Below are 27401 nucleotides of genomic sequence, written 5' to 3'. Positions count from 1 at the left end.
GCAGCTCCGCGGGCCCCGCGCCCGCCGCCCCCGGGCCGGCCCCGCCCACCCCGGCCCCGCTCCGGCCTGGCCCTGCCGCCCGCCGCCGCCGCCCTCCTGCGCGCCGCGCCCCGCCTCGCCGGCCTCCCGCGCCGGCCCCGCGCCCTCCTCCTCCTCCTGCTGCAGCCGCCGCCCGGCGCCGCCATGCCCGGCCCGGCCGCCGGCAGCCGGGCGCGGGTGTACGCGGAGGTGAACAGCCTGAGGAGCCGCGAGTACTGGGACTACGAGGCGCACGTCCCGAGCTGGGGGTAAAGCGCCGTGCGGGGACCCGCCCTCCCTGCCGCGGGAGGGCCTCAGCCCGTGGGGAGGGTTTCCTGATCCCCCGCTCCCGTGCTGGGCTGTCCCGGGGGGCTGGGAGGGGACCCTGCTCCCCGGCCTGCTGCCCTGTTCGTTATCCACTCTTCCCCCACCACCGCCTCTCTCCTCTTGGTGCCCGCAGCAACCAGGACGACTACCAGCTGGTTCGAAAGCTCGGCCGAGGGAAGTACAGCGAGGTCTTTGAGGCCATCAACATCACCAACAACGAGAGGGTCGTCGTGAAGATCCTCAAGGTGAGTATCCCGTTGATGATGGAGAGGCTTGTGGTGGCTGGGAGCAAGAGAGAGAGGAGCTGGGTTGGCAGGGCCAAAGAACTGTTGGATCTCTTTCTTCACCCCAAAACTCCTGTTTTCTCGTTAAGGACATTGGGATGGTGTGTTTGGAAATGGATTTGGTGTCTTGCGTGCTTTAGCGATGTTTTGATGTCTCCACCCCTCCTTGTCCAGCGTAGCTCAGGGCTGAGAGTTCCTCTGGTGGGGGAGAGCTCTGAGTCCTGACATTTGAACAGCGTTGCGTGTTCTGCCTGTGTTTGGCAAATCGTATCTGGCAATGCCTGTCTAAAACAGCCCAGGGACTGCCATTTCAACAGGAATGTGAAGCCTGGAGCGGGGAATCCTTCTGTTAATCTCTAGACAGCGGCATGTGGCCTTTTCAGAGCCAGGCTGTGGGATGCTCAGCAGTTAAAAAAGCACCAATATTTTATATTCAGTCCTTTAGAGGACCTGTTGTGGGAAAGAACTTCATCACAGCCAGACTACAAACACTGGAAACTTGAGAGGGCTCAAGGAGAGCTACCAAAGTTTGGCAGTGTTGGTGACCTGTGTGCTGGTGTGTTGACCCTGGTGGGGTTGGGCTGTGGGGACCTTTGTGCAGCACTGGGAGGTTGTAGTTTGGGATGGCTGTCCACAGGTTGTACACTGCAGGGCATGTCTCACCGTGTTTGACACTGAAGCAACAGCTCACAGCGAGCTGTGCTAACTGTCCTAGCAGCACTCTGTGTTAGTGATCTCAGGGCAAGCAGGGGAGTTAAGACAGAGATGAAAGGCTAGAGTTGCAGTATGTTTGGTTCTGGCTTGGCTGACACTTGCGGCTGTCACTTGTTGGACCAGCGACACTTGTCACTTGTTCCCCAAGAGCACGTGGGAGCCAGTGTCTGACCATGGGTGTCCTAAGAATTTGGGCACACATTCATCCACAGTGTGCAGGGGATTCTGAGCTTAGCATGCCCCTGCAGCCACTGAGAAGAGCAGCTTTCCAGGACATGCATCTCTGCAGGGCTGTAGCCTTAAGGCACTCAGTAGATCCACTTGGATACCGTGTCTGGCTGTCTCTGCTGACATTCTCACTCTCTCACTCTGCCTGCTTCCTTGGGATCTGCCTTAGTTTCCCAAAGAACTTGCCATGGTTTGTCCAGCCAGTGCTCCTGGGAAAGGTGGTGATCTTCCATCTGCCTCTGGGAGGAGGCACACAAACCCCAGCTTTGGCTGTGGGCAAGGAGGTGGCCAGGTGAGCTGTTTTGGAGAGCCTCTATGGCTGAGCCTGACGTCAGGGCAGAGTGGTGAGGTTCACGTGTCCTTGCCAAGCCAGGTTCCTCTGGCATGCTCCCCCTCCTTTGGATGCTTTCTGTGGTTTGGTGTTTTGTCTTTTTTAAAGCAGATGCAGGCAGAAGTTTTTGCTGTGAGACAGTGGTCACAAGTGGCAAGTGCAGAGCTGGATTTTACAGCAAGATGCCTTGTGACTGGCCTAGGGGAGACCATGCAGTTGTGCATGCTGCTCTGGAGCCCTTGATGGCCTCTTTGGGGCTGCTGTGGTTCACTGAAATCCTAGGTCTTGTCCCACATAGAAAGGCACCACAAGGCTGGGAGGAGGCTGCAGGGAAAGTCATCAGAAAGCCTGCTCCTTGCCTCTTCCCAGTCCAAAGAGCCTCCCCTGGAGCGATGCTGCTCTGCCTGTAGCAGCTGAACTCTGTCACGTCTAGGGAGCCTGTCAGCCTTGGACGGTGAGTCAGCTGGCAAGAGTCATCTGAGGGCAGCTGGGTGCTCCTTCTCCTTGGGGCCTGAATGTGTTGCCTTAATGCCCTGCAAGCAGGAGACTGGATTGTCCCAGATATGAAGTGGTTGGTGTTGCCACTGGTTCCCCTGGCTCTCCCCACTTGCATTAACATGCAGACAGCATTCCTGTGAGCGAGCAAGGAAAAGCAGAAGGTCCAGATAAATAAAGATGAACTTTCTCCTCAGTGGAAAGTGGGTCAGTGAAAAGGGAGTTTCAGAGCACCACATTGTGTACGTTATGAAAACCTGTGAAGTGTGGCAATAACATCACTCTGATCTGTGGAAAGTGCCTCTGGTTTCCTGTAACTAGTCTCAAAACTTAATTGCAAATGTAATTGCATGTATCTACAGGGGAGCCTTAGCAGAGGGGCTGGGTGTCTCTGTTCTCCTAACAGGGGAAAAATTTGGATTCTGTGAGATGAGAAATGCAACCAAAAGTCTTCAGGTTTTTGTGTGATGCAGGGATGGGTCAAAGGGAAGTACTGTGGTTGGGCAATGGATGCAGACGTTTAGCACAGTTGCTCCTTTCTCTTTAACATTTTTTGAGAGTACAATTTATGTTAGGTGTTAGAGTGAGTTTTAGCAAGAGTCACTGTCTTGATATCTCAGCTTCATGGGAAGTCACTGGTGTGTCTTCCTGGCCTTTGCTCTTTGAAGCAGCTTGTCCTTATGGAGCTCAAGCTAGCACATAGCAAGTACTTCCCCTGCTTTGGTGTTGTACTACCTGAACATCTTGTACCATCCTCCACAGAGGTCAGGAAATTTTATCACCCTTTGATGCAGAACTGAGCCACAGAGATTTCCTGTGTGACTCTGGGCAAGTCCCTTAGCCTCAACAAAGCTGAGACTAGAGCATAGGTCCTGGTTTAGGGCTGCATGAGGGAGATAACTGCTCTTCCTCTTAGGGCAGCCACTTGCCTGGTTTGTCTGTAAGTGCTCCACGAAGACTTCAGCTTTGGACAAGGCCAAGGAGCTGAGGGCTCTGGTTGGTACCACAGCGCTCTCAGCCTTTTGGACTTCCATAAAGCAAGGTGTCCTGTTTCCCTGGCTAGCACCCAGCATTACCTTTCAGTTCTGCTATCCCAAGTGCAGGACCAGGCATATCCTGCAGGAAAATGGGATGTTGTTAGTTGTAGTCATAACAGGTATCAGCAAAGGAAGAGAATTAAGATCATGCAATTGACTTTGACATTATCATTTTCTGGATCAAGTGCCTTACAAATATGATGCTCTTAATGTCACTTTTCCTGGGAAAATTCTGCAGTTCTTTTTTAAAAGAGAAATGAAGCAGGCAGGTTGCTTCTCACTCCACTGCAGCAGGACATCAGGATGCACTGTGCAGGATGATGTGTGCAAAGCAGTGGGGCAGGAGCCTGGTTTGCCACACAAGACACCCCCTGCCCAACATCCTCCAGAAGCTTTTATCTTGAGCAGTGAGGCAAAGGACAACTCTCCCCCTTTTCAATGTATTTAGGGAGCAAAGAGTGAGAAGTTGCTGAAGTATGGGGACTGCACTGTACTGACCTTCCTACCCCTCAGGTTAGTAGGCCATGGAGTCAGCCAGCAGCTCTGCTCCTCAGTCCCTTGCAGGTGTTGGAGGTTCCTGTCTGCTTTTTGATCTGGCTGGCCTGGGTACGGCTGTGACCCTGCTTCCTGCCTGCCTTGGGGCAGCCCACACCAGGAAGGAGGAGGGTGTGAAAGTGTTCTGTACGTGTTTTCGTGTCGTGCTTAAATCTGATGCTAAGGTTTGACTCCCAGGATGAGGCCTGACATTCCTCAGCACATACAAAGGAAGTTTAAGACATCCTTGTTGCCAGTGAGTCCTGTGTTGTCTACATGCAATGCAGGTATCTGAAGCACAGCTCTCCTCTTCTGTATCTTGCCACACAGAAGTTTTTGATGGACCACTGAGGTCAGTCTGTGCTGTCTCTTTGATGAGGTTTTCATTTTGTTTTTCTGCTAATGCAGCTCCAAAATGTCTCCCTGCATGCCTTTAAAGTGAATCCTCTGTTCTGGGGTAACAGTGTTCTTGGAGAATGTGAACAGTGTTGCAAGTTGCCACTCCAAAAGCAAAGGCTGACTTTCCACATTGCTTGTAACTGCTACAGGTGATACCATGTAGTGAGAATGCTGCTGTTATAAAAGAGTTACCTGCAGTTAGTGCTGGTGCTGAGTGTTGGCTGTGCCACATGTATAGGTGTGTCCTTCACCTCCCAGTCTCCTGTACTGCCTCCATCCCTACTGCACCCCCTCCATGGGGGTGGAGATTACAGCATGGCAGGCCTCTACAGGAATCAGGAGTCATCCTGCTTTTGTGATGTACCTGTGTCTCCATGTATGCTCTACCTGCCTGCAAAGCATTAAACCCATTAAAAAGAGGCTGTTTTGTCTCCTAGTGTGGTTACTCTGCATAGACACAACATGGGTGGAGGTAGGGGAAGAGTGCAGATGCAAGGAGAGGGACCAGTGAGATGGAGGTCCTGCAGCAGTGATGAAATAGCCTTTTTCTTCTTTGGTGGCTTTTGTCCCTCTGTGCTGAGTCCATGCACTGGAAATTTCAACCATGTACATGGTTTCACAAGTGCATTCTTGCTTGTTTGGCTTTGTTTTTCCCCTGTTCCCCCATTTGGGCTGTGTGAACCCTCCAGAGCTGCTGCTTGTACCGGGCACTCTTGGAAGATCCTGCCAGTGTTGAACTCCAGTTATCACTCTAGCTAGAGAACCAAGTTGGGATGGTGGCTCTGCCAAGTTTTCTTCTGTCTCTACAAGATTTAGAGCCCACATACATCAGCTTGTTCTAGAGGGAGGCTGAAATTACTCTCATGCTGGTGTGCAGAAGGGATTGCACAGGGAAATAGGATTGGATGCTGTTGGTCCCTCAGGCTGGAACTTTTGACTGCATCAGTGACCTTCCACCAAAGCCGTTCAATGCCTGCTCCTGGTAACTCTGTGTCTCTTGCTCCTCCTGCATTTGCATGCACTGAATCAGTTCCCCCTGGCCCACTTCCTCCTCTGGCAGTCTTGAAATGAGCCCTTTTGCAAGAGAGATGGGTACAGAGCTCTGGTCTTTCAAACACCAGTTGCCCACAATAAGCTTGGCAGAGTTGGCTGCTGGAGTCCAGCCTTGTGTGAGCTGAGACCAACTGGGACAGTACTGGGTGCCTTGCAGAAGCCTGGAGATGCAGCTGGTGACTCTCGTGGTGGTGGTGTAACACCAAGGAACTGATGAGCTGCAAAGCTGCAGCTCCCACCTGGAGAAGGGTGAGATACAGCATTGTGTCTGTTTGCAAGGGCCTAAAGGAATGATTTCCATCGCATGGAATGGTGGTGGGAATCAGAGCTTGGTCCTCAGGTGTCTCACTTTTAGTTGACTGTAGAATTCTTGATATATCATGGGCAGTTCTGAAGCCCCAGGAGGGCTGTTTTGGGGTGTGCCATGTTGTAATTAAAAGGATTCTGAAGGAAAAAATGAAACTGCCTTCAGAATACATGCTGGGATATTCTACCAAACTTAAGTATATTTTATTTAACTAAAAAAGCAATAGTACTTTTGTACTTTCAAGGTATGTTTTTCCCCCCTCTTCTCTAAAATTCAGGAGCAGCTCACAAAAGTTTGAATTTCCACAGTGGAAGTGGTAAAATGCAAACAACCAACAGAATGTTAACATAAGTGGGCTCCTCGATTTTGTAGCTCTTTGGAATACGATTATTTGGTTTCTCAGCTGATGTCTGGCAAAATAAGCAGAGCTGCTCTGAAGCCAATTTTCCTATTGAGCAATTGGTGTCAGGCTTTATAGGCCGATTATTGTGATCCTTTTGATAATACTTGCTAGAGACAAATGAGCTTCTAGTGCCAGCTTTTAAATGTTCAAAGCCTGTGACAGGGATGCTGCTCGAGCCTTTCACTGGTCCTGGACATTGTGTGTTCACATCTCCCTGCTTGTTCACTGGAAGCATCGTTGTATTTCCAGGCTATTCAGGCTTGGTGAGCAAATAATTGATTTTTTTTAATGGGGTGGTGGAATACATTACTTTAGTTTCTCGTGGATTTGTATCTTTTGACTGCTAAACCTTCTTTCCTGCTGCTCTAACCCCAGTTTTGTTTCAGAGCACCTGCTGGGCAAAGCCCAGCACCTTCTGGGATTCCTTCAGAGCAGCACGTGTGCTCCTCAGCTGGCAGCATGTGTGCACTACTGGGCTGCCTGCTCTGGGCTAATGTAAAATGATTTTTATGCTTTGGACTTAACTCGTATTTCACATGCCTTCCTGGTCACTGCTTTTCTTTCACAGTGAGAAAATGCATAGAGAACTTTGGATAACAAATGTGATTTCTCTCTTTGCTTGAATTCAAGCAATGCCTTCCCAGGTTGTTGGAGAAGGCTGGAACTGGAGCATCTGACAGAACAGTGTACTCCCTTTGCTTTAGAAACCAAGCAAAAAAGATGTTTAGCCAGGCAGCCATTTATTCCTTCAAGACAGGAAGTGATGGTTGCAGTCTTTTATTTAAAGGTTTATTTTAGCAAACAATGTTAATTCTCCCAGCTGGTGTTTGCTGCAGCTGGACTCCTTCCCTTACAAGTTTGCATGATCCTGTGGGAAATGACCCACAGTCTGTTCTCTTGGTCACAAAAAGGTGTTTTCTTCTGGATCTACCTGACTGCAAAGCTTATTGTGTGACATTTTTCACCTCTGCAGAGGGATAGCTTTGCATGATGCTCCCCAGACTTTAGGCAAAGAGAGTTGGGATTGCTCTGGTCATTGTCACTGCCTCTTTCTGCCTGACTTTCAAGTGAATTGAAGCATCTTGATCCATTTGGCTGGTAGGGTGGGAGTCCTGCAGCCACCAAAGTGGCTGGAGGTCATCTTGTCCCTCTGCTCTGAGCACTCAGCTGTGAGCTGTATGTTTTGTCTCCACAATCCACAGCCACCTCACTTCCAGTTTGCCTGAGGAAGGAAGCAATTTTCTGGGAAACTGGAAAACTGGCTTGTGCTAGACAGTAATGTTGTTCTAAGGGTACTGATGCAGTTGAAGTAATTAAACCCCTCCCAGTGTAGACACGGTTAAACTGAGACATGTCTTTTAGCCTGGTTTCCTATGGAAACGAGTCTTATGCAATCCTGCTGTCTGTCAGCCTTTCTCCCCCTCCTCCCCCCAGTAGTTTTTGCACTGGTTGGCCAATTTCAACCAAATGCGACAGAAGTCTCCAAGCTGTCAAGTTTGTACAGATTTCACAGAAGTAGGTGTTTGCACAGAGCAGAGGGACCGTGTTGGAGCCCCTTCCAGAGGGAAGGGCTTTGACCCATACTGGTCACTGGAGAATCCCAGCATGGAGGAAAGCTTTGAAATACCTCTGGCATGAGAACAGATGGAGTTGGAGGCTGTACCTGTGTAAAACATTGCCTTGCAAACACAGGCAGATCAAACTCAGGAGCAGTTAATTTTGTCGAGGTGCCTGCTCCTTTCCTCTGCTGGAAATCCCCCTCCCAGTGCAGGAGGACTGGCCTGTGTGGGCAGCACAACCTGAAGTGCTGCTGTTCATAGCCTGGTTTAATAAAATAGCCTTAAATGAGTATTGTTAAAAATACTCTGGCTGCAAGGGCTGGTGTTTTAGAAGCTATCCCTGCTGGGAGAGGCAGATGGTTGGAGGCCATAATAGCTTCAGTTCACATTTAATCCATGTGTGTTTGGAGTCAACATCCTTGGAGAGACAGATCGGGTGACTCTGAGAGACAGTTGTAGCAACCCAGACTTAATCCTGGTGCGTGGCTGATATGCTGCTGCCAGCCTGTAGTTTCAGCTGTACTGGGCTTTGGGACATGAGGGAAGTCAGCAAAGTTTCTCTGGTTTGAACAGTTACCCCCAGTGCAGTGCTGGCCTTGTGTTGGAGTGGATTGCACCAAGGTGTTTGACCTGCCAGATGCAAGGGCTGGGGCTTGGAATGGGTTACTGGGCAAAAAAGGAGCCCCAGTGATGTGCCCTTGGATGGCACATCCAGGGGCTGTGCAGCTGTGGCTGGAGCAGTGGTGTGGGACCTGTGGGTGGGAGGTGGCGTGAGGCTGGGTAGGTGAAAGCTGTGCGGGATGGGGTGCAGGCCAGCAGTCACCACTGAAATGGGGAAACTGTTCCCCCCCATTGCTCTCTCTGAGGACACTCCTAGGCAATAGCTTTTCCTCTGAAATGACTTCAGCCAATGGCATTTCTTTTGCCTCATCCTTGTTTACTTAGTGGTGGAAAACCCCACTCCGAGTGCGTTCTGAGGATGCAGGGCTTCCCAGCCCTGCCTGGAGGCTGGTGGGGCCCTGGTCCCAGCTCACAGCTGATGTGGGGATGGTGTGACCAGCCCGGCCAGAGCTCTGCAGTCCTGCAGCTTAGCAGGAAAAAGTGCAAACAGCGAGTGGCTTTTAACTCTCCCTCTTGCTGAGACAGTGTTCACCCCAGTGTCTTCCCTTGGTGATGTCAGAGATGCTGCTGGTGGTGATTATCTGCAGGCATTTCATTAAAAAAAGACCAACTTTCTTCTCTCCTTTTTTCTACAAGTCACTGATTTTGTCTGCTCTAGTGTTTTAGTGTGTGGTGAGTAAGGGTAGATTTCTGATGGAGATAACACAGAGCATCATTTTCCCATCCTGCAAAAGGTAAAAAAAAAACAAGTGGAATTGACTGGAAGACAACAGCTTCTGCCCCAGTGGAAGCAGTGGTTGCTGTGAAAGGAGAAAAGGAAATCTTGGAGGGATAGCCTCCCCTAGCTGATGCAAAAGGCCCCTGAAATAACTACAGTACAAATGGAAAGGTGTTTCCTAGCGGGCTTTGGGTTCTCTTGGCTATGTTCAGGGACTGTTTCAGCTCCCAATCAGGTGCAAGTGTTGCAGCAGAGAGGCTGGAAGGCATGTCTGTCATAGCCAGGCCATTCAGGGAGCACCTTCAGGATGTCAGTGCCTCAATTCCTCTTTGAAGTTCCTTGGAAAACAGCTTGCGTGTGCATCTGCCTCACTGGGCAAGCAGAGTAACCAAATTACATTCTCTAATTCCATCTTGGCCTTCTGGTAAGATCTGTGCATGTGGGTGACACAAGGGCAGTGTCTGTCTCCATGCTGACATAAATTAAATTAGCTCCTAATGAAGCATCCTCCTCTCAGGTTCCAAGATGTAGCCCTCACTCTTGCTGGTTTACATGCCCCTGCTCTGGCTGGTTCTCCCTTTGTGTCCAAGCTCCCAGGAGCTCCAGCATTCTCTGGGTACTGTCCTGGGGCTGTTGGTCCCACTCCCCAGCAAGCCCTGCCCAGCATCGCTCCAGCTCTGACAGCTGTGGTGGCCTTGCTGCCATTTTCCACAGTGGCTTTATGAGGTGCTGACGCTCCCTGTGCTGGCATTGGTGTTATTTTTGGCACTTTGCTTCAGGCTGAGATTCTCATCTTTTGGCTTTAAAGTCTAGCTCATGCCTTTTAACTTGCAAGAGGAGAAGAGCAGGATTCGAATCTGAAGGTTTCAGCCACCTGAAGAGCCTGGAAATACAGCATATTTTATCACTTACATAAATGCCATATTTTCCCACTATATAAAACCTTCTGTTCCTTCTCCTGTCTGCTCATACATTTCTGCCAGGGGTCTGAAAACAGGGATTGCCTTGGTTTTGCCTGTAAGGGGAGTATGAGTTGTACCATCAGCATTCTGTGGCCGTCATAGAAGTGGGAGGCTGTGGCAGAGGTGAGGTGGTGAGCATGAGCTGTTGAGCTCCTGTGGCTCCTTGTCCTTCACACAGACATCTGCTAATGTGTGTTACTTTGGGAAGGTGCCTCATACCTTTGCCATTCCTCATCACAGCCCTCCACACACACCAGATTCAGTGCCAGATGATGAATGTTTTAGAAAGGTAGAAGTCTGGAGAGGAGTGCTTTCATCAGCAGCCTCAGAGATGGGGCTTTACTAGCAAAGGGCTTCACCAGTCCCTGCAAGATGTCTCTGCTGTTCTTTTTAGTGGTACTGGTGGGGCAAGAGGGGATGTTCCAGATATGGAATGAAGGACTGCTAGACTTGGTGACTTGCAGCTGGTGCTGCCCACACTGGTCAATAGCCAAGGCTCATTAAAAAGTCTCACCTCTTATCTGCTCTAAACTGCCTTTCATTTCCAGCAGGCACGGAGGCAGGGGTGTGCTGGGAATGGATGAGTTACAGAAAGGATCATTTGCATTGAAGTGAACCACTGGATCAGCAGAGTGTAAAAGCCAGCCCAAGCACTGAGCCTCTGCCTTGGGAGCAGCTGTTCTTTGTCACTCTCCACAGGGGGATGTCCAGAGGAAAGCTTACTTTGCAAAGAGGGCTCCTGAGACTGAGCAGATTAGAGGAGGAGTCAAAACTGTTTAAAATGTCTTTAGGCTTTAAAAATAATCATGGTTATGGATGCAGTGACATGCAGTGCAGTTGGCTCTGTGCATTTGAAATGTTTGCAAGTGAGGCACAGCAGTGTCTGAGCTTAGAAGTAATCTTGGTGCTGGAGACTCTCAGGTTATTGTTTCATGGGATTCAAGTACTCATTGCAAAACAGGTTGAAAAGTGAAAGACTGGTTAGTGCTGGTAAACAAAAGCAGAGCTAGGTCCACCATGCTTGTCCTGTGACTCTGAGTGCACAACATGAATCAGTATGCTGAAGTTACCACATAGCAGTCCAAGGCACTTTTAACCACGGTTACTGGAGTCACAGTTCTGTTTGTCTGGAGTGGTTTGATTGTCCCCCTGATGCATGGAAGGGTTTCATGGATGAGAGGGAAATCCTAGCTCATGCGAAGTGTCTGTCTTCTCTTTGGTGCTCAAAATATTCCCATGTGAGGGTGGGAGCAGAGAGAGGAGGGGAGGTGATGTGTTCCAGTCAAAATCAGTGGCAGAAGTCAGTGTTAATTTCTGGAAGGACTCTCACTTCTAATTTCTTTTGTCTATTTAAGCCAGTGAAGAAAAAGAAGATAAAACGTGAGGTTAAGATTCTGGAGAATCTCCGTGGTGGCACCAACATCATTAATCTGATTGACACTGTCAAGGATCCAGTGGTAGGTGCCTGTGTTGGGGGGGGTGTGCTGGGATTGCCTTTCCACCAGCTGAAGGCACAGGCTGGTTGGTTTGGTGGGCTCCTCTTCAACACCCCTTCTGTGTCCTTCGTGAGTTGCCCCAGCTAATGGGGGAAAGTTTTGAAGTCCTACAAATTTTCTGTAAAAAAGTAGAGCCTATAACCTTCTGTCTGGCATCTGTAACCTAAGATCCAGCCAGGGCAACTGGATATTAAGCCCTTTAATCCTTCTGGTTGCTGTCCTATGCAGTGACCAGTGGTCATGTCATGGTCTGCACTGCCACAGTTACCCCATTCCTGGGGAGTTTTCTGTGACTGGCAGCTGGCTGAGGGCTGTGACTCCCGGCCTGCTGGCAGCCCTGGAGAGGAAATCCTGCTGCAGTGTCACAGTCCTGGCTGACCTCTCTCCTGGGAGGAAGGCTGGGAGGCCTGAGCTCCTGGTGACACGTTTTGCCTTGCCCAGTGCTCTCTCTGCTCCATGGCGAGGGGGAAGCAGTGCTGGCCAAAATGCCAAGTTGGTGCTCAGTGTGTGGGGTATGAGCAGGGCTGCACTTGCATGTCCTGCTCCCACCTTGCTGTCCCTAGTGAGGGCTGGGCAGGAAGCAAAGGCTTTCTCAGGTCTCTTGGAGCCAAAGAAAGGCCAAGTGTGTATTTTAAACCATGACTTTTTCTCTCTTGCAGTCAAAGACCCCTGCTTTGGTGTTTGAGTACATCAATAACACAGATTTTAAGGTGAGTTTGCCTGAGTATAGAGGAGGGAGGCTTCCCATTTGTGTAAAATGCTGTGATTTTCATATAATCCTCTAGAGCTGTAGGGGAAATTTAGGGTTTTCACAATTGTGAGCTTTACTTTTCTTTCTCCGTGTAAATCAGAAACCTGTTAATGGGCTCTAGATGAAAAGGCATAGAAGGTTTGTGTGCTCAATGTCCCAACTCTGAAGAGTAAGGTCAACAGGTTAGATATTCTTGCTCCCCTCTCAATTTAGTAATCAGTGCTGTGCTATATATTCAGCCCAAGTTAATCCCTGAGCTGTAGTGCTCTGTTTACAGCAGTGCAGTTGATGGAGCTGGTGACACTGACTTATTCTGGAATCCTTCAGACCTGGGAACTGTGGGGTGGCAGAGGCTGGAGAGCTCATCCCGCACTGCTCATGGGCCTGGTAATGAGGGATTGAACATTCTTGAATACATCTTAAGAGCTTTCTTTTTCTTGTCTGAGACTGTAGCATATTCCCTGGCTCTTCTGATGTCTCGAGGCTTAGGGGATATTACTGTTCCCAGAATGAGGGTCCTTCTGTCAGACTGCAGCTACAACTGCCTTTGCTTCCAAAATGCTTCTAGACAAAAGGGATCTATAATTAGCAGCCACACCTATCTTAATGGTATCTTTGTTTTCCCCATGTGAGCCTTTACCCTAAATCACTAAGTCAGTGGTGGAGAATTAACTGAGCAGCTGCCATTAGAAAGCCAGCAGTCATCCCTCCTGCTCCATTCAGGGATTTCTTTCATTCCATGTTATGGAATGGTGGGTTTTTTCTTCCTTTCTGTCCCAGATCATTATGTAGCTACAGGTTTTGTAGGAAGCAGATGTACCAAACACCCAAAGAAGGATCTTGGGCTGATTGTGGTTATAAAGGAGGCAGCTGGCTCACAGACCAGCTCCTGCAGCCCTGCATGCTGAGGTCCAGCACACATAGTTTGTGTCCCTCTGGGATGGGCTGGTGAGCTGGATACTGCCAGGTGGGATGTGTGTATGTAGCCAGAGCTGCAGCCATGCTGCAGTGAAGGTCTGAGTGCTGCTTAAACCATGTAGAGATACACTGCATGAGCCACAAGAACAGCAACTTGCAGCAGCATCTGCCCTGACAGCTTTGGGTGGGGAGAGGAGTGTTGTCTCCATCAAGTAAACAGCCATGAGAGGAGTGCTCTGTGGTGACCTTTCAGGGCTAATTAAAGCAGGTTCGGTTTGCCTGGGTTTTGTTGACATCAGCTGGGCTGTGCCAGTGCCTCGTGTGTTGGGAATGTGCCCCTGTGCGTCTGTGACCCACAGCCTCCTTGGAATGATGGTCCTAAGAAGTTTTTAACTTTCTCTTTAGACACTTTTTAATTATTTCACCGATTTATATTTTAATACGTGTCTTGAGATAAGCTACATTGCTCAGGCATTGGTACACCTTGCTGAGGATTGCTTTGTGTGTCTCCAAGTCAAAATGTGATTACACCACTCTGACATGTCCTTAGAGGAAAAAATTTTCCTCAAGGATATCCCCAGAAACTGAAATGTGTCCATGAAGTGGAGTGTTCAGCAGTACCTTGGGGCTGGTGGCCAGCAGGGACTCTTAACTGAAAATGCTGAGCTTGGGACCCATGGTCCTTTGGCCATCCTGGCCACATGGAGAGCCAGGCTGGGCCCTGCTGCAGCAGTGAGGAGCATTGGACTGGCCACTGCACAAGTGACAGTGCTCAGCTCTGGCTGTTGAATTAGAAACAACTACATGAGCTTGCAGCAGACTTTTATAGGCTCCTGGGAGAAAGCCTTGCTCCTTGGGGAAGTCCAAGTTCACAGCTGAACAAGTCCAAGACAGAAGGTATTGATGCTTTTGATGCTGATTGGTACAAGGCAGGAATAACTTGTCTTGGGAATGCAAGTGTGTCCCCAGGGCATGCAGTGTGGCTTCTTGTGTTCAGAGCTTATTTGTAACCTGAATTTCCCTAGCTGTGTATGGGGTGTGTGGGTTGTTTGATGCTCCACTCCCATGAGCTGTCTGCCTGTTTGAGTAGGTTCTTGGGGCTGCAACTAATTGGAGATTATAGAGCTGCTTCTACTGAGGGTGCCTGTGGGTGTCTTCTTCTATATAGAATCTCCCAAGATGTCTCTTCCCTTGCTCTGAAGTGCCAAGCAGACAGTACAGAGTATGTGAGACCACTTGTGTTGGTGTCAGCTTGCTCTGTACCTCCACATGTGAAGCAGCTGGAGAGCACCCAGTCATCGTCCCCCTACTCCATAGTCCTTATCTCTCTGGGCAGCCAAGTTCTGCTGGAGTTAAGTGCCACAGGAGCTAATCCAGGTGACAAGGACCTACCTCTTCTCTTTTGTTTGAGTGTGGCTGTTGCTGATGTGCCCATCTCTCTGTTGGCATCTGGATTCAGCAGCACTGATGAGAACTAGCATGTCACTGGCAAATCACCTTCAGAGTGTGTGAGGAGTTCCCAGGGCAGCTTGTGTGGCCAAGGGCTGTGACTCCCAGCCTGATGGCAGCCCTGGAGGGGAAATGCTGCTGCAGTGTTGGCAGTCCTGGCTGACCTTCCTCCTGTGAGGAAGGCTGGGAGGCCTTAGCTCCTGGTGACACATTTTGCAGGCAGCAGGTGGTTGCTGACCACTCCACAGGCTTTCATTTTTCTCTGTCCTGTTGGCAGTAACTGCTCACAAACTTGGAAGTCTGCTCAGTTGTCTCCTTTCTGCAAGTTCCTTTCCTCCAGCATTATTATTTTTTGCTTTGATGCTAATACTTTGACCCCTTTGCCTCTTCCAATGGCAGAACACTGTTCATGCCAGTGCACTCCTGGAAGTGGCTGCTGGGTTTCCTCAGCTCTCTGTGTCTGGGCAGAAGCTGCAGTTCTGTGGGATCCAGGCTGTGGCTGTGGATGATCCCAAATCAGAAGCACAAGCTTTTATTTCACTATTCTTAAATGATGGTATAAACAGGAGACTTAGATGATACCTCCCCAGAGCTGATTACATTTTCTTAAATTACCTGTCTGGTCCCCTCTGGAAGTGACAGCACTTGCCAGGAGGATGAGCTGGAGCCAGGCTGGGTATGTATTCTGCTGTGTGAGGACAGCAGCTTGTGTGCAGGGTTAGTGTTTCTCTTCAGACTTGCTGCATTACTTGTCATCTGAGAGCATTCAAGCTCCCCACAGCAATTTGCCTTAAATGAAAGCTGCAGTGCAGAGCCACATGCAGCCCAGGAGCCATCAGTGAAATTAAATGTCTTTTGCTAATTGGTTTCAAACTAGAAATGAGACGCCTGCACTTCAGCCACTGTCAGCTGTCACGTATTTTGTACCTGGTACTGTGCCTTTCATTGCCCCAAAGAGGCAAATGGGGCCAGACAGGTCTCAAGGAGCAGTTCTTGGCTGGGTTTGCTCTAGCAGGTTTGGAGCTGAAGATGAGATGGGTAAGAAAGGTGAGCAATGGAGGGTTTTGGATGTTCAGCCTGCTGGAGTTGTGGGTACAGTGGGCTGTTGAGTCAAGTCTTCCACTTCACCTGCATTTTGGTGGTTTTTCAGGCCCAGTTGCTGTGAGGGAAATGTGTGCATGGGTTTTATCCTTATATATCCAGGGTTTGTTTAAAAAAAAATGGTTGTTGCCCTGCATAAGCAATGCAGAAGTAGAAAATATTTTCCTCCCTTGTGTGGCTGCCAAGGCTGGATGCTTTGGGAACTGTTTTCCCTTTTTTTTTTTTCTTTTGTTGCTGCTGCTGCCCTGCACCCCAAAGCAGTGTGTCTCCTCACAGCCACCCTGTTGCTCTGCAGATGCTGCTTCCTGCACGTAGCCAGCTGTGTTGCTCACTCAAGGGAGAGGAATAAGCATTTAACTCCTGTCAGCCCCGTGCTGGGGGAAGTGTGTCTCTGCCTCCTCAGGCATGAGCAGGATTGGTTTGATTGGTTCCATGATGTGTGCCAAAATATCACCGAAAGCTGGAGAGGGGTAGTGGCTGCCTATGGGTGGGTTTGGCCTTTCCTGGTGCTCTGTATGGAGAAAGGAGACCAGCCTGGGTCTCTGAGGCCTCATGGGATCCTGAGTGCTGGGCAGATGTTTGAGCTGCGTCTGAGTGATCCCCACAGTGATGTTTCTGATAATCCTACTCCACAGAGACAGCTGTAAGAACAGAGCATGGGGCATGTGTGCAAAGGAGGTGTCTGTCCTGCCCTGCTAGGCTGGGCAAAGGGGATTTGGAGCCCTCTGTCAAAGCCTGCTTGAGGCAGCTGCCTGTGCAGGAGCCACTTGCAGTGGAAACCTTGGCTCTGTCCTTCAAAGCTGTCTGCATTCATTGGCTGCCTGCAGGGCTGAGCAGGCTCCTGCAGGGACTGTTCCCTGTGGTGAGCAGAGCTGGGCACTGCTGGCCACACTGCTGGCCTTGGCACTCACAGAGGTCAGAGGGGCTGGGTTTCACAGGCAGCTCTCCTAGGGAAATCTGTTGAATGCTGTTTGCCCAACAGTTTGGGCTTATCATGGCCCAGTGCCAAAGGCCATGAGCCAGAGAAGCAACAGCATTGCAGGTCTGAGAGGAAAGACATTGGTGACCTCCCTTCCATCCCCTTCCCACTTACAGGCAGCAAGAGGCAGAGAGCCAGGGAATAGGGAAAGTGAGGCCTAGTCTTGTAATGTCACTGCCTATCCTGCCCTCCTCCTTCCCCAGGTGCATTGATGTTGCCAGCTGAAGTTGAACGGGGCAGTGAATGCCAGGACATGTTTTACACATTTCTTACAGTGTTTGTAACCTAGGAAGCCATTTAAACAGACCTGGAAGGACTCAGCTGTCCTCTGCTGGCCCTGTGTCCTGCATCAGTTGTGCACAAGTCAGGAAATCCATCCCTGCTATGGCTCTGTAGCTTGTGGCTATGTCTTTTTTGCTCCCTGCTCACTTCTCTGCTTCACTGGGTTGCTCCAAAGCATTAGGATCATCCCAGCTCATGAGAATACAATGCAGTTGTGTCCTGGAGGCTGTTAAAGCTCTGTGTGTGTAAGTGACACTTGTATGTTATCAAATGATTTCTGATTTTGGGGCTGGGCGGGGGCTGTTCGTAGATGGCCCTCAGTAAGGCAGGAACCTGAGGATCTCAGCATGGGCCTGGAGGAGATCCAGGGCCAGAGCTACTTCTTTGGAATGTGAATTTCAATCCCTTGCTCTGGGATTTTTCCTGAAGCTGCCAAGTGGTGCCTGTGATGGACAGCGGGCTCCAGTGCTGATGCAATTGGTGATTTGTCTGAGCTGTGAGATGATCCTTGTTTGTAAGAAAGGGCAAAGAGGTCTGGTCCCACTGCTGCCCTGTGAGTGTCCTTCCTTGCCCTGCCCTGGCATCTTGCCTTGCTTTCCCTGGAAGAGAGGACAGCTCAACAAGCTTGGACTGACTCCACAGCCAGTGAAAGATACTGAGCAGAAGGCAAATTTTGGGCCAGCTGTGATCTGGTGTGGGAGCAGTAGGAAGATGAGTTTCCCTGTGATGGTGCTGGTGGCACAGGGCAGGTTAAAGTGCCCCCTGGAGCTCTGCCACTTCCACATGAGCTGCTGCAGGACGCAGGAGAAGAGAGTGGTGGCAGTGAGCACTTCCCCACCATTCGAGTTGTGCTCTCCTTGGTCCCACAAGCATTCCTGTGCTCTTCAGTTGCATTAGCCTTTACCCTGGGATAGAGGAGAGGATAGAGCCCTGTGGCTCTAAGGCTGGCTCTCTTTGTGCCTCCCAACCCCATGCTCCTTTAGATTGATGTTTTCCTCTCCCTGTCACACCCTGAACACCGGGACACCTTCCCATGTGTTCCCAGCCCACCTTCCTTGAATGCTGTTGTCAGTGCTGGCATACAAAGTCATCACAGTGACTTGACAGCAGAAAGAAAGTCACAATTTTCTGTACCTCCTCCAGAGCTTTTGCTCTGTCCCCCTTGGACAGACTACCAGACATCTGCTGGAAAGTTGTGACAAGTCTGAATGATGCCAGTAGCATTTCACAGGAGCTCTTGCATCCTTTCTAGATTTCCTGGCAGGTCTGAGATCAGGAGAGCCCTCAGGAATGGTAGCATTCATAGGGAATCTGGAATGGATCAATGACTGGAAGCAGGTGGGGTGCAGGAAATTAAACTAATCCAAATCTGGAGTATTTATTTTTTCTCTCTTTTTTTTCTCCTCCCTCCCCAAATCTGTTTCAGCAACTGTACCAGATCCTGACAGACTTTGATATTCGGTTTTATATGTATGAGCTGCTTAAGGTGAGTGGCATTGCACATGACAGTCTGGGTGGGGAGACCAGGAACGAGAGTGGCAGCAGTGGGGCTCATGGGGCACTGTTGCTAAGAGGTTCCTTCAGTGCAGAATCCAAGTCTCGTGACCTGGGAAGGTTTGGGAAGAGATTGGGTTACCAGGCTTGTTGCTGTGAGGTATTGCAGCCAAACTGGGGGCCTCTGGTCACCTCCAAAGAGTCTGTGATTCCCTGAGATCAAAAGTGTTTGTCATTTTGTCACCAGGTAGAGCTGTGCTTGGTCTCCCTATGACTCTTGCACCATTGGGCTGCTGTGAGGAAAATCAACTCCCAGAAAAACAGCCAGAGCGAGGACAAGGCCCTTGAGGCAGGGCTGGGGAGCTGTGATGCTAGGGAGAGTAGAAGAGAGGGATTGGCAGCTCCAGGCTTTCCTCTGTTGCAGTATTCAAATGCAGCCCCAGAAGGTGAATTCTGCCCACTAGTTATGCCAGCTGTTACATGTAACATCAGTATTTTCCTTTGACACCTCCCAGCCAAAGCTTTCCTTGCCCCTCTGATGAAAGGTGAGGAGTGCCCTCAATACCTCCCCTTAACTAGCCTAGCTTGCACTTCCCCATGGAAATTCCCTCCAGGAGCCATGGCAGGTCTCTGGGATGTGCTGCTCTGGCTCCTGAGGGTCTCCAGCTGCAGGACACGGGAGGCAGCAGGGCACAAGGGAGAGCTGACAGGTTTGACCCATCCCAGGGCTGTTCTGGGCTGACCTGCTGGAGCAGCAGCTTGGCTGTCTCAGTCCTAGCAGGGCCTTGGCACTTCTGGGCTGGCACTTTGCAGCTCCCATGCTTCTGGAAAGGAATGGGACAGGCTAGGAAAGCCCTTTGTGCTCCAGGACTTGATGACTGGAGGAGACTTCCTGAAAGAGATCCAGTAGGCTCTCTTCAGCCCCACGCTTGCCCACCTGTCTGCAAGGGAAGGTCCTTCCTGCTGCGTATGGGAGTGAGCCTGAGGCAGCCTGGGATTAGGATGGGAGGGGTGATGAAGTTTAGATGATACTTAAGCCTTGGCAACACAAAACACTAGAAGAGCTTCATGCCTGGAAGCAGTTTGTGTAACCTGTTAGAGATCTCCTGGACTGGAGATCCTGGAGCACAGTTTGTGTGAGTCCTGTGGGCTGTGAGGCCACGTGTCACTGCAGGCTGTTCTCTGCTGGGATGGAAGCTGTTGCCTCCTTGCTTCCCACTGTGGCACAGGCCCAAGGACAGCGTTGCTTCCCTGGCACTGGTGTCTTGGATATTGAATGACTACAAGCTGTACCCTCTTTCTGTGCTGCTGGAGATGCCATAGCATCTGATAGATGTTGATGGATGGATCTCCCTCCCCTTGGAGATGAGAAAACAACATTCTCACCCCCTTGCTCAAGGGAACAGCTGCGCTGGGGGGGCAAGTGGTGCAAGGTCATGGAGCTGGGAGCTTATATGTGCTCTTGCCTACAAGCTTGAAGCAGCTTTGCTCTCCCTCATGTGCTATCACTTGCCTTTTTTAAGTGCAGTTTGGCTTAAATCAGCAGGGCAGAGGTGACTTTCTAACTTGGGTGTGTTTTGGGACACAAGTGGAAAGCCTCACTGGAAGGCCATAAAACTTCATGCATGTAGGAATCATTCCCCTTCTAGGGAAGAGAGCCTGACCTAGGAAGCACAGGGGTACCCAGGTTGGAGCACTGGGCTTATCACCAGGTGGGACACCTCTCTGCATTATGTTCTTCAACAACTGTGCAGGGAACACAGGGAACCCCTGTGACTGCAGTAGGGCACAAGGTCCATACAGTCTTGTTGCCAGCTTGTCACTTTATCATGTGCAGCATAAGAGCTGAAACTGCTCATTCCACATGCCAGGGTTATGGCACTTCTTGTGAACTCTTGCTTCTGGCTGAGAACTGTCTGTTACATTGGTAATGCTGTGCCCATGGTTACAGCCATGTCTAATGTGTGTGTGTGTGTGTGTCTGCCAGGCCCTGGATTACTGTCACAGCATGGGAATCATGCACAGGGATGTCAAACCCCACAACGTCATGATAGACCACCAACAGAAAAAGGTACTGTGACACCAGGGCTTACAAGCAGGGGTTTTCCAGGGAAACTGAAAGCTCTGCTGCCTCTGTACCCATAGCCCTGGCAGATACCCCTCTAACCTGCACAAATCTCTGTAACCTTTCTCTACTGGCTCCTCTCCATCTGTGCCAGCATCAGGAGATGGTCAAAGTCCCACAGGGAAGCACCTCAGTGGGAGTCCATGGCTTCCTCACTTCTGGAGTGTGCTGGTTAGACCACAGGAAATGGGCAGCACAGGGGCCTACCCCGCCCCATCATGGTACTTCTGTCCCATTGGTGGTCCACAGGTCCCTCTCTGTCAATCGGCAGTGGTTGTACAAGCAAGGCAAGGTGTATAAGGAAGGGAATCTCTTACTGGAGTCCATTCCTAGGAAGGAGGTTGTCCATCCCTGCAGCTGTGGGGATGGTCTGCCTTGCAGAGTGTGCTGAGCCCCTCCTACCCCATTTTCTGCTCTCAGTCCCCAGGTAAAATCAACACTGCCTTCAGCCCAGCCCTTCTAAACAGTGGGATAAGACTTTTGTCTGTTCCCTGGTACTCAAGGAGCTGGTGGTGCAAGTAAGGAGCCAGATGCCCAGCAGTAAAAGTGTGCTTGGACTCAGAAGGCAGTGGAGCTGTCTAAGCTGGCCTTTGCCCCACCAGCTGATGTTAGGGGAAAGGGAAAAACATGATCAGAGAACTGCTGAGAGCATCTGCTGTCCACAGAGGTCCTCCCTGCACCCTGGGCTCCAGGGGATTGAGGTTTGGCCATTGTGGCTTCTCCTGCCTGGCTGGTGACTCTGTGTCTCTCTTGCACGCTCAGCTGCGGCTCATAGACTGGGGTCTGGCCGAGTTCTACCATCCAGCTCAGGAATACAACGTCCGTGTGGCCTCTAGGTACTTCAAAGGACCAGAGCTCCTTGTGGACTACCAAGTAAGAGTCTGTCTCCTCCTTGCTGTCTATCCAGTGATAACACTTGCGGCTGCACTTCAGCCCCCTTTGGGTTGTCTGGTTTTGCCTGTCAGGGCATTGCCTGGTTTGGAGAGTGGCTGGCTGTGAAGTGCAAAGGCTGAGGCTTGCCTGTGCTTGTGGGGAACCAGGCTGTGGTGAGTGTGCCTTTTCTGACAGCTTCTCCTTTTCTCCCTCAGATGTATGACTACAGCTTAGACATGTGGAGTTTAGGCTGTATGCTGGCAAGCATGATCTTCCGAAAGGAGCCCTTCTTCCACGGCCAGGACAATTATGACCAAGTAAAGACATTGTTACCTGGCTTACTTTGTGAAAAGTTTGTCCCCAGTTCATCTCTGTGTGTACAGTGGGGAGGCTCTGGGGATGGGGCTGCCAGGCTGGGAGGATGCTGCTGTTTGGTTGAGCCATCTCTGATTTTGCCACCTTGTGTAGGAAACTCGTTTTCTGCACATCTTGCAAAAAACAAGTTTCAAAGGAGAAACTCCTTCTGTCTGGATGTTTCCAGAAGGAGGGCTCTTAGGTTTGGGCAGCTTTGCCTCTGCAAAAGAGTGGTGGGCTGCCCTTCTGCTCTCTGAATATGCCTTTTGTTCCAGCTGGTTCGCATCGCAAAGGTCCTGGGCACAGATGAGCTGTATGGGTATCTCAAGAAGTACCACATAGAACTGGACCCACACTTCAATGACATCCTGGGCCAGTAAGTGGAGAAGTGAAAAGCTGCCTTTTTTTCCTTGTAAGCACAGAGAGGGAGATAAACTGGTGTCTGTACCCTTGAGGCACTCTCAGCAAAGGCCTGCTCAATCTTCTGGATAACGATACTGCTTGCAAGCTTCACATCTAGCTGCTCATTCCCTCTCAGGAAGTCACTGAAATGCAGGCTCTTTCCTTTTGTGTCTCCCATGATTCATGTGCCATCCCCTATTTCTTCTCTCTCCTGCATGTTCACATCCTTTATGTAGAGATGTAGAAACTGCAGTTAAGTGTGGGCTGAGTGGCTCAGAGTCTTCCAGTTGAGATTTCTGAAAAGTACAAGCGGAATGGATGGAATAGTGAGGACAGGTTCTGTGAGGCGGGGATTAGTGAGGACAGCTTCTGTGAGGCTGGCTGGCAAGCCAGACCAGTTCTAGTCCCAAGAGTGTCACCCTGCCTGCCACATGCTGTTGTCTAGTCCCTGTAGACAGAAGGGAATGTGCAATGTTGTGCCTTTCCTGGCACAGGAGATCATACAGTTGTGTACATAAAGAAGAGGATTTTCCACCTTTGGCAGGTGTTTGCTGGGTAGTAGCTTGTGAAAGAAAGAGCTGTGGGCTGTTTATCACAGCCACCTATACTCAGAAGTGGCTGATGGCAGGTGATTCCCGTGGGACATGGGGTAGTGCTGTGCAGTGACAGCTGGTCCCTTTGTCCCTTTGCAGGCATTCCCGGAAGCGCTGGGAGAACTTCATCCACAGTGAGAACAGACACCTGGTCAGTCCTGAAGTCCTTGACCTCCTGGACAAGCTGCTGCGATATGACCATCAACAGAGGCTGACTGCCAAGGAGGCCATGGATCATCCCTATTTCTGTGAGTCTGTGCAGTAGCTGGGGCCAGCAGGGATGCAGTTGTGGGGGCACATTTTGGCTCCCCACTCTGCAAAAGCCTTAGCAGCTCCATGGGTTTTCAGGGCAGTCTCTCTGGAAGGATTTGCCTGGGTGGAGCTTCCGCTTTATTAAATACTGTTTCCTTTTCCTGCCCGGTCTGTCTCCTGCAGATCCAGTGGTGAAGGAGCAGTCCCAGCCCAGCTCAGAAAATGCTGTGCTCTCCAGTGGCATGACAACAGCACGATGAGGACTGGAAAACGACGGGTAATTCAAGATGTTTACAAATAAAAGCAAAACCTTCGGTCACACAGTGAAGGGAAAAGAACCAAGGACCCCCCCCCCTCCTTTCCCTCCCCTTTATACTCGGCAGAAATCTAACCTTGGGGGGGGTCTTAAACCTCAGTTCCTCTCTGGTGGTTGTGGTTAATGTAACTCTAACCCTGTGGTACCAAAGCCCTGGGCAAATGGTCTTGCAAGAGCTAAATATGTAGTGATATCCCCAGGGCTCCACACAACTGATTCTGGTTCACATCTCTATGGATCCTTCTCTTCCTTCTCAGTCCAGCCTTCCCCACCATGCTGGTGGGGACAAATTGGTCGTTCAACCATCAGCCCTTAGCATGCCTCTTTCTAAACTTGCCTTTCTGACTTGTAGACTCTGAATGAACCAAATTCAGGCTGGGGGTCAGCAGGTGCAACTCTATTTTGAGGTCCAAGTCTTTACTGCTCACTCTGGGCTTGAATTTGGCCCTTGAATTCCAGTTTCAATTGTGAATGCTGGGGTGGTTTGGGGGGAGGGGGGGGAGTTTGACAAAAAACAACCCACAAACCCAGCAGCATCTTGGGATTGGTTTGGAGCATTAAAACGAAGGCACTGATCCGAGTTGCTGGGGAGAGGAGTTTCCCCCCTCCAGTGTGTTTGACAAAGGCTCGCTCTGAGAAGAAACTCAATAGACCTGCTTTGGAAACTTGTGAATGTGAAGGCTGCTCTTGTGGCAGGAGAGGGGAGGGACTATCCAGACTTTCCCACCGAGCTCAGGAAAGTCAGTGTTGCAAGATTTCTTGTGATAGGTGTGCAACCACGTACCTCATGACGTGGCTCCCATGAGAATTCGTGCCAGACGCAGACTTGTGCCAGAGCACAGCTCTGGAGCGGTTCAATCCAGCACCGCAGGATGGAGGAGTGGAGAGGAGGCCGGGGAGGAGAGCACAGGGAGGGGGGAGGATCAACAAACAGCAGCGTCAGGGCAGGGGCTGTGCAGCTACTGATCCAGGCCTTGGGATCCCACGCAGTGTTTGAACAAAGTCAGCCATTTGTTGAATTCTGGGGTGCCGATCCTGTTGGGGGGTGGGGGGTTCGTCTTATGGGTTCTTTCATCAGATCCCTCGATGGCTTTATAGCCCCACAATTCACAGTTGCCTCCTCTACTTGTTCTGTGTGTAACTTCATCAAGTGGTTCTGGTGACACTCAAACCTAGACGCTGGAGATAGTGTTTTCCCACCAGCACCTAAACACAGAATTTCCTTCTGCGGCATTGTTGAAATAGTTAATTTTTTATAAGGTTGCAATGTTTCTATTTGAAACATCTGTTTACATTCCATATTCCAATAAAGTTCTATTGGCATCGACAGCAGGTCAATCCATTTGTATAATTCACTGAAACCAATAAATATCTATACGTCTGAACGTCTGCCGTCTCAAATCTATGGGATAGCCAGAAGGCCTGAGAGCTGGAGGCCTTGTGTCCTCCAGGAGGGCAGGTCAGCTCTTCCAGCCCCTCTTGTCTGTGGTTTTTTGGGATCTCTCACTCAGTCTTTGGTTGCAGTTCTTCCTGCTGTCAGCCCTGAGAGTTTCTCTGGGGCAGATTGTCTCCGCTGCCACGGGGCCACAGAGGAGGTGTGAGGGTTTGGGCACAGTGTGGGGCTCAGGTCTTGTGCTCCACTGAGGGACAGACCTGACTGCTGTTACCTGGTGGGTCAGACCAGGTCACCACTGCACAGCTGGAACTCGGGGTTCTCCACCTGTGTACCCCCCTGCTCGTCTGCTTTCAGCCTGCATGGATGGCTTGGTCTAAAGATGTGCTGAGTAGGGAGTAGCTGTCTCCTTGCACCTGGGGACAGGGGGACTGTCCTGGGTGTCTGGCTGAGGAGCAGCCTGTGGTTGGTGCAATCCTGCAGGGCCTTGCTAGCATTTGCTCTGCCACAGAGGCTGCTGAAGGCATTGGTGAGTGCTCCCAGCCCTCTCCTTCCATCTGCCCACCCTCCTGGCTGCCTGGCCTGAGGGGTGGGGGGGTCTCTTGTGCTCTTACACTGTGCCAGTACCAGCAGGGTTGATTTGGGGTTTTAATATCAAGTTTTGAACTGATTTTAAATATCTATTGAATTGCTCCATTGAGAAGTGGATGTTTTTCATGGCCTGTCCAAGTTGCTATGGGAGAAGCTTGTCTGTTTTCCAGCTCTTGTGTGTTGGCATTCCCAGCTTCTGGAGGGGCAAGGCAGAAGAGGTGGGGAGAAGAAAAATGGGTTGAGTGGGGGAACTGTGGTAGGTGAACAGTGTTGACCATTGTGTATGAGTGTGCTGCATATAAATGCTTGACTGTGTCTGAACCTGACGGTGAAATTTCAAGGTGGCACTTGGGGAAGTGTCTTTTCTCTAAACCTGCATCAGGAATTCTTTCCTGGTACCCTCAAGCAGAGGAAGAGAGTTGCTCTTCCAGAGAATGAAATGGCTTTCCCTGGTTGCAGTAAGCAGAGAGGCTGGAACAACCTGCCCCTTATCTCCCTACATCCCTACCCCAGCTCTAGGGTAGGATGAGCAGTGACAGATTCATCCTGGAGGGAAAGAGCAGCTGAGCAAGAGTAGTCTGGGAATGAGGAGGGTGTGGAGTCTCCTGATCCCAGGGCAGTGGGGATGTTTAACTGCAGCTTGCACCAGTTTATCTCTGCAGCCAGTGGCTCTTCCAGCACTCAGAGCAGGAAATCCTTCTCTCCTCTGGACCTTAGCAAAGCATTCTCCTGGCTGTAAGGACAGCCAGGAGCAGGGGAAGAGTGCTTTGTCCCTAGGAAGTTAAGAGGACTGGGAAACATGCATCTTCATCTGGTTTCTCCTGGAGAAAGGAGAGTCCTAGTGCATGTTCCTGGCCTTTCAGCTGGCCTGGCTCCAGCTTTCTAGCAAAGGTAGAGCATTGGTTTGGCTGAGTGCCTTGGAAGAGGAAAGGCTCAAAACTGAGCCCCAGCAGCCACTGAGGGATGCAATAGGAAATGGATGCAGCAAGCAGCTTTGCCAGCTTGTCTGTTGCAAATGTGCTGGGCACGATGGGTACTTTTAGTGGAATTGTGGGAGGTGTTTGTGGTAGTGGAGGGAAACTCCAAACAGCAGGTCATGGAAAAAAAGTCCAAATTTGTTTCTGGCTGTCTGTGACAGTTCTGCTTTGCTGGACTGCATCTCTCTCTTGCCTTCCTCAGCTCTGCCTTCCCTTCTCGCCTCTTCCAAAGCAGGCTGAGGTTCCCTGCTGTCCCCAGGTCCAGAGGGCCGTGGAGGGTGCGCCAGGGCCTGGCTGGGGTGGGGTGGCAGATCCGGGGCAGCGTGCCCAGCCGAGGAGCTCCGTGTTGAGCTGGCAGTGCCCCGCGACGCTCACTTCCCTCCTCCCGTCTCTCCTCAGGTCCGATGCTGTTGCTCCCAATTTTCCATAAGCAGAATGAGAACCAAATCAAACGTCCCATCGGCGCGGTAGAGCGACGGCGGGCGGACTGCACGGCGCGGGCAGGGCTCAGAGCGGGGCACACGCCTGGCTGGACGGCACTCGCCTCGCTATGACCGCAGCCCTTCCCTCCGAGTGTTAAAGGTTCTTCTGCCTCTGTTTCCTTGTTGAGCTCTTCCTGACCCAGAAAGCGTGGAAATGTGAAGGGTGTGCAAAGCAGTTGTTGGTTAGTCGTTCCTTCCTCCGTTCCAGCTGTTCCTCCCTGACCTCTGATGGACCACGGTTAGACAGCTTGTGCCTGTCTCTTCCAGGACATGGGGGTTGCAGGGGATGTAGTATCGTGATGGACAGTTCTATACTATAATTAAAAGAATTCTATATTGTTGAATAAAAGTTTTAAAAGAAGCATGCAAGGAGGAGTATTCAGTGGGGAGGGAGCTGGAGAGTGCTGGCAGAGTGAGCTGTTCCCTATGCCCAGCTCGGACAGGCTGGGTGAGGAAAGCAAGAGAAAATCGTACAAAGTCAGTGTGGGCAGAGGCAGAGGAGCCACTTGCCACCTTTGGAGGTGTTTTTCCTTTCCCTCCTTAGGCCCCCACACTCTTCTGAAGGTGCCTGTCTGGGTGGTGG

At 50.7% G+C, this 27401-nt stretch overlaps 1 protein-coding gene across 3 annotated transcripts; it reads left to right on the top strand.

The window, feature by feature from the left end:
* The first annotated feature begins 127 nt into the window (after positions 1-127).
* On the top strand, positions 128-27179 carry CSNK2A2 (casein kinase 2 alpha 2). Of its 3 annotated transcripts, XM_059857392.1 has the most exons (12): positions 128-287; positions 479-590; positions 11346-11447; positions 12146-12196; positions 18393-18452; positions 20448-20531; positions 21348-21458; positions 21674-21775; positions 22088-22188; positions 22907-23055; positions 23243-23336; positions 26736-27179. In XM_059857392.1, the coding sequence occupies exons 1-11, from the start codon at positions 184-186 to the stop codon at positions 23317-23319; spliced, it is 1053 nt and encodes a 350-aa protein (XP_059713375.1). In that variant the 5' UTR covers positions 128-183; the 3' UTR covers positions 23320-23336; positions 26736-27179. The 3 variants fall into 3 exon arrangements, with proteins under 3 accessions (XP_059713375.1, XP_059713374.1, XP_059713376.1); XM_059857391.1 differs by lacking the exon at positions 26736-27179 and having other exon boundaries at positions 23243-24760; XM_059857393.1 differs by lacking the exons at positions 11346-11447; positions 12146-12196; positions 26736-27179 and having other exon boundaries at positions 23243-24760.
* The last annotated feature ends 222 nt before the right edge of the window (positions 27180-27401 follow it).

The sequence above is a fragment of the Haemorhous mexicanus genome, chromosome 12, assembly GCF_027477595.1.
Source record: "Haemorhous mexicanus isolate bHaeMex1 chromosome 12, bHaeMex1.pri, whole genome shotgun sequence".
In the NCBI taxonomy this organism is placed as follows: Eukaryota; Metazoa; Chordata; class Aves; order Passeriformes; family Fringillidae; genus Haemorhous; species Haemorhous mexicanus.
The sequence above is the reverse complement of the archived record's forward strand: the minus strand, read 5'-3'. Positions and strand labels throughout refer to the sequence as shown.